Source organism: Grammomys surdaster, unplaced genomic scaffold, assembly GCF_004785775.1.
Source record: "Grammomys surdaster isolate TR1022 unplaced genomic scaffold, NIH_TR_1.0 63, whole genome shotgun sequence".
Classification (NCBI taxonomy): Eukaryota; Metazoa; Chordata; class Mammalia; order Rodentia; family Muridae; genus Grammomys; species Grammomys surdaster.
The window spans coordinates 29,260,438-29,267,169 of record NW_021604565.1 but is presented as its reverse complement, the minus strand read 5'-3'; the positions used below and the strand labels follow the sequence as shown (position 1 = coordinate 29,267,169).

At 45.1% G+C, this 6,732-nt stretch overlaps 1 protein-coding gene across 3 annotated transcripts in view; it reads left to right on the top strand.

The window, feature by feature from the left end:
• Positions 1–4,547: 4,547 nt before the first annotated feature.
• Positions 4,548–6,732, top strand: part of Samd12 (sterile alpha motif domain containing 12) — a 409,481-nt gene continuing 407,296 nt past the window's right edge. For 2 of the 3 annotated variants that reach the window (XM_028766139.1, XM_028766122.1), the window contains exon 1: positions 4,548–4,688. In XM_028766139.1, the coding sequence (XP_028621972.1) occupies positions 4,676–4,688 (13 nt within the window). In that variant the 5' untranslated portion in view covers positions 4,548–4,675. The remainder of the gene's footprint in view (positions 4,689–6,732) is intronic. The other variant, XM_028766130.1, reaches the window with a different exon arrangement.

Below are 6,732 nucleotides of genomic sequence, written 5' to 3'. Positions count from 1 at the left end.
TGAAGGGGATTCCAGCCCCATAGTAAGAACAATATCAACTAACTGGACCACCCAGAGCTCCTAGGGACTAAACTACCAACCAAAGAGTATACATAAAGGGGTCCATGGCTCCAGATACATATGTAGCAGAGGGTAGCCTTATCTGACATCAGTAGAGACTCTTGATCCTGTGGTGGCTAGATGCCCCAGTGTAGGAGTATGCTAGAGCAGTGAGGCAGTAGTGAGTGAGTGGATGGATGAGCAACCTTATAGAGGCAAAGGGGAGTGGGCAGAAGGAGGATGGAATGAGGGTTTTGTGGAGAGGTAACCAGGAAGAGGAAATCAGTTGAAATGTAAATGAATAAAATGATTGATAAAAAAATAAAGGATGCCCATGCTATAGTCCACAGACCCAAGGAGGCTGAACAGGGAAAAGGGTACCAACAAAGATGTTTGAGACTCACTTGGGAGGGGGAATGGAACGGTTGTGGAAGGCAGATGGAGGAAGGGAACTGGGTAGGAGTGAGGATCAGGAGAGGAGTGGGAGGCTAGGGGTTGGGTGTGGGGAGGGGCAGGGGTATGGCTGGATGGCCATAATAATCAATGGAAATCTGCAACTGACACGGAAGGAGGCAAGGGGCATCTAGAGGAAGAGACAGAGGCCTGGAATAGGGGAGACATCCAAGAATCAGTGGAGTGTTCTTAGATACGACTCACTGCATTGGGTATACAGAACCTGAAGAGGCCAGGCAGGAACTCCAGTGGAGCAATAGGGACACCAACTTACCTACAACACTTCCAACCCAAAATTAATCTTATCTACAAGAAATACGGGGATGAGGAATGGATCAGAGACTGAGGGGACAGTCAACCAATAACTGTCCCAAGTTGAGACTTATCCCATGGGCAAGCACCTATCTCTGACACTATTAATGATACTTTGTTATGCTTGCAGACAGGAATCTAGCATAGGTCTCCTCTGAGAGGCTCCACCCAGCAGCTGACTCAAAGGGATGCAGAAACCTACAGTCAAAAAGTTGATGGAGCTTAGAGACTATAAAGAAAGAATTGGGAGAATTGTGAGTCTCACCGGAAATAGGAACTCCACAGGAAGACCAAAAATGTCAAGTAACCTGGATCTTTTGGGTTCTCAGAGACTGAACCACTAATGAAAGACCACACAGGGGCTGAACCTAGACCCCCTTTCATGTGTAGTAGGTGTCCTGAACAGCAGCTTGGTCTTCATGTGTGTCCTGAACAACTAGAGTGGGAGCTATCCAAAAGCTGTTGCATTCTGTGGAAAATGTTCTTCCAGCTGGGCTGCCTTGCCTGGTCTTAGTAGGATAGAATGTACCTAGTCCAGGAGAGATTTGATGTGCCATGGTTGGGAAATACACAAGGGCAGCCTCCACCCTTACAGAGGAGAAGTAGAGGAAGAATGGAGGAAGAGCAGTGAGTGGGATGTAAACTGAATAAATACAAATTTTAAAAATGAATAAAAAAAGGAAAGAAAAGAAGGGGAGAATGACTATCCAGACAGTAATTCACAGGCTATGCTGAACTGGATGCATATGGTCAAGGCATTAATATTTGTGTGTTGAGTCTCCATAGCCATGAGAGGACACTCTGGCTCCAGCTTCACTTGTCAATAGCGGTAAATAAGAAATGAGCAAAATGCTCACATTGTAGCTACTTGGACCATGACATCAGTCAATAGACACTTTGGTGTCATTCTATGATTAATTAATAACTAGATAAAGATAATGAAAAAGAAGTAATGTTTTGAGAAGTCTATAAAAAGGGATCCAGGTAGGCTGCTATGCAAAGAATCATTAATTTCTCAGTGGACAAAGTTGAACATTTCGCTGTCCAATTTAGTATTCTTCATTTGTTCTTTTTACTTTTAAGGAGAGCTGGGGCCCTATAGACAGCACACAAGGCATGTGTGCACTTGGATGTTTCTCAGCACCTTGACAGGTACATCTTTTCCTAGACCCTTCCTGAAAGTTCATGGTCTTTTCTCTCCTTTCTGCTTGCACATGTGTTGTAAACATTACTAGGAATGTCCTGTCTTCTACTTTGTCCCTATAACTTTGGTGTGTTTCTCACCATCAGATCAAGCATCAAGTCCCTGGAAGACCTTTGTTGTTTGGATCTGAAATATGTCTCATAGGCTCAAACCTTGAATGGTTGGCACCTGGCTTGTGGCTCTATTTTAAAGGTTGGGGAGGCTTCAGGAAGTAATGTCTGGGTAGCAGAAACAGATAGTTGGTGGCAGGCAGGCATTTAAGGGTTGTAGCCCTTTCTGATTCTAGCCTTTTCTCTCCACTTCCTTTCTGTTGCACACAAAGACTCTATTCCATAATCCTAACATCATTCCTTCCCTGCTATGAACTACAACATCCCTGAAGCTGTGAGTCATCAAATCAAGCTCTTCCTCCTCAAAGCTGCTACTACTGTCTGATATTTTGGCACAATGATGAGAAATGGTAGCCAGCATTCTTGTATATAGTAGTAATTTTTCCAATATGTTATTCTCGATGACTTGTGGTCTCTCCAGGATTTAGCTATGTCTGTCTTCTTACTTTGGCTATTTTGTTGAGGACAATAGTTCTCACCTCTACACCGAGAATCCAGGAACTAGCCATGATTTAAAATGCCTGATTCATTGAAGCTTCTATGTTCAACCACATAAAATTGGTCCAGCTACTGGTTCGACATAGACTATTTATATGTTTCAAACTTGCATTTTCTTCACATCTTACTTATACCAAAACAACTAATTGACATCTCTGTGTGAAAAGATATTAAAGACTTAACAGAATTTTAGTTCTACTAAAGAACTGAAATTAATTTTTGCATTAACAGTAGACCTCAGTGGTTTTAAAAGTTTAGTATCACCCAAGTCATTACATGTTTGAAAATGAGCTAATGACTTTAAGCTTTGACTGTGGAGTTTTCAAAGGCCCTAAGGTGCCACTTGGGTGCCTGTGTTAGTACAGTCGTGTGTAAGCACCAATGACAGAGCCTGTCCTCTGCCTTTCTGTTCCATTCATTCACTCTAAAGAGAAACTCAACTCTCATAGTGTTTTATACATTGAGCCCCAAGGGAGAGGCTGGATTTCAGTTCTGCCCATAGTTTCAATGCTTGATGGCATATTAGGTTAGAAAATTGCTTTCTCTTGGACTTTGCCACACTGGACTGGTCTTGCTCTATTGTATCTAGAATGAATGGCTTAGGTTTGCTTTGCACGTGTTTTTGTAGACTCAAAATTAAACTAACATCAATGGTGTTTAATGCTTACATAAAAGTAGATTTTAAAATATCTGTACACAATTACATTACCCCACAGGAAGACTAAGCTGGCACTTACTAAGCAAGAAACAAGAACAAAAATAGTTGTGCACACATTCACTTGGAAAGAAAACTGTCTTTCTGGTGATTGGGATAACACAGAGTCAGTGGCGATGTTTACTATCAGAACTTTGGAGTTACTTCATTAGAGTTCTTTTTGGACAAAAAAAAAAAGCTTAAATGTAAACAAGTTCCCAACACCATTTGCTTATCCCAACCAGCCATACCTGTGTCTGTATTTTTGAATGTAGGAGAAAACTGCAGAGAAGTTTCATCAGTATTTTGCCAGGTCCGAGTTTCATGATTATTTATTTATTTATTTATTTATTTATTTATTTATTTATTTAAAATGGTACCAGCCAGCCCCACAGGAAGGTCATAGGTTCAGATGTGGAAAGAAACGAACTGTGTAGAGTGATACTTATAAGACTCTGTCACGGGCAGCCAAGAGATGCCCTAGCCAGGAAAGTTGACAGACAGCTTCTCACTTTGGGAGACAGCTGTTTCATGCTCTGATGCCCTGTAATGTAATCGTTAACAGCCTCTTTAGAATATTATCTTTGAAAGAGTTTTAAAATCACCCCACTCTCATTGGTATTTAACCCTGAGAACAACCAAAAGGTTTGGAAGTCAGCTGTTTCTCCTGAAGGGATTCCTCACAACCTCACATATTTCAGGATGTCTGAGGACAAGTTTTAACTGCACCTTGTGGAGTAGGTCTATGATGGCCCAGAGGGACTGTCACAGACATCCAGCGTGTCTGCTCTCCTCACTTGCCCGAGAGTCCAGTGGTCCACCGAGAGAGCCAGGTATCTACCCAGTGGCTGCCCACTGCCCTGCTACCTTTCACCCAAAGACTGCTAGGTGCCCAAGAGCTTCTAACTGACAGCTAAGGTCTCAATCAAGAGTCCTCCTCTCAAAGCTGAAAGAAGCTGGGCGCACGGCAGTCTGGGAGATGTAGTCCTCCTAAATGTCATTCACTCTCGCGCTTCCTTCCCGGGGACCCTAAAAGAAAAGGTAGTCAGTCGGATGCCACAGAATCTAGATATACGATCTTACTCTGGCGGTGGTGTCGAGCCGCACAAGACAAGTGGGAGGCTTCGGGCGGGGGACGGGGGGGGGGGGGGGGGAAGTCGGGAGTTGTGCAAGAATGGACTACAACTCCCATGCCGCCTCGCGCGGAGCAGGAGCCGGCTGCTCGCTTTGCGTGACCGCAGCAGGTTGGTCCTGGAGCAGATGAGCGCAGAATATTTAGGCGAAAGCGAGGGGAGGGGGGAGCGCGGGGCAGGAGGAGTACCTCGGCCAAGAAAATTATGCATGCGTTAGGCAAGCTCTGAGAGAATGGCTGTGGAAGGTAAGGGACGCTTGGGGCGTTTTAAGCTCCCTCTTAACCCGCGCACTCCAATCCACACATCCCTGATGAAGCTCGGCTCTAGGTGGGGAGGAAAGAAAACGGGGTGGCGGCAAGCGGGCCCCTTCTCCCTTGTACCACTTGGCGCTCACCTGAGCCCTGCAAGGCCAGGAGGCACCTGCTTCGTTTGCCTTGGAGAGAGGTGTAGGCGAGCAGGTCATCAGAGCAGAAGGTGAAGGAAAGAGCGCTCCCAGTCCTAAGCTTTGTGATGGAAATGGGTGGACAACCGGGAAGTCCAGCGCGAGGGAATAGCCCTGACTTGCCCCTTTCCCTTCCCCTCCAGCCAAGGTAGGCTGGGTGGCCACATTGCTGGGGATGCACCCTTTGCCACTCACACGTGGGAAAGGACTCTAGCCAGGTGCGTCATCCAGAAGCTTGGACTACCATTGGGTCGAGGACCCCTCGCTGTGTGTACCCAGCAGTGGCTGCAGCAGATATGCCCCTAGGATGGGGCTGTCTTTACACCTGTTTCTGTATAGTCCTGCCCAGGGTTAGCAAAGTTCACAGAATGAAAGTGTAAACCAGCCGCTTGGATTGGGAAATTCTTTCCTTTGAAGACTGCCTTCCTATTTCCTTGTATAATTTTGGACTTCGAATTGGCCATTTTGATTGCACAACCCTGCCTCTTTTGTACTTTCCGGTTAAGAGTTGGGTCAGGCAAATTTTGAGGGATCGGAGTTTTCCATGTCACTTTAGAGCACAGACATTTTGTTCAGGGTAGGTCCGGGAGTGGGGGGCTGGGGAGGGGAACGGGACATGTTTAGCAGGAGGGTTTCTGAGGTCAAATTAGAGGTCTCATACGTCTATGATGAGATAAAATGAAATGAGTGTAGGATTATAAAGGGAGTCTACCTTCACTTCCTGAATTATGGTTGGAACCCGAGTGCACTTAGGGTTAGAGGGACCTGAAGCAGGAAAGGAAAGGCGTGGTTGCTACGTCAGGCTGCTTGCCAAGGGGAAATGAGCCGGTTCCTTGGAGGCTACAGAGAAGAAAAACCCACAGAGTTTCTTGCTTCTGCCTCACCTCTCTGCCTCAGGAGACAGCACATGAAATACCCTGGCCCTTTACTTGAAGTAGAATGAGTCCAGCTCACACACTCAACACCTGTAAACTCAAGAATGACTCTGGGTGATCTCAGGATCAGAGCCTCTTAGGTAGATGCCTCTACTTTCAGCTTTCCCAAGGGCGCTAACAAAAATGTCCACCTCCCCAACACACACACACACCCCTCTACCCTTCTGTCAGATAGGAAAGTATGTAGGTAAGTTGGTAGATAACAGATAGATAGATAGATAGATAGATAGATAGATAGATAGATAGAGCTGCCACAGAGACAGAAAGCCAACATAAATCTATCATTGAAACTTGAGAACAAAGTCTTTTTATCTTCCACTACCCTTCCACTTTACCCATCAGGTAACATTAATTATAATTTCTCTTTTGTGTCCTGAAAGTAAGGGACACTCCCTCCCATTTGGCAGTCCACAGTCTTCTCAAAGATAATTTTCTGTTTACTCTGAGAAGTATAGAATAGAAATAGGCATATTTCTTGCCTGGTGGGTTTTGCACCAGTAAAGCCTGACCTTACAAACACAACAGCTTTGAATTTGTACGTAGACTTCCAAGAGCTTGTTTTATTTTCTGATGGCTTCCTTGACTGAAAAGCCTGTGTAATAAACAGAGTGCCTAGGTTTAAAGGACAATGAGGACTGAAGTAGAGAAGTAAAGGACATGTTTTAAACATTCCCTGGAATGGATTCTTGTGGGTAGTTCTTTGCAAAGAGTTCTTTCAGGATGAAGCAGTCCCATCCTGGCTACTTCTCTGAGGTCCTCCAAGGCTCAGGAAAGACATAATTTCCTCTAGAAACTCGATCCAGACCTCCCAGCTCTTCTACCTTTGCAAGCCACAAGGACCTCCTGCTCTGATATTCCCTCGAACCAGTGCTTAAGTCTACCCTACACTTACCACCACAATACGTCTGTCCC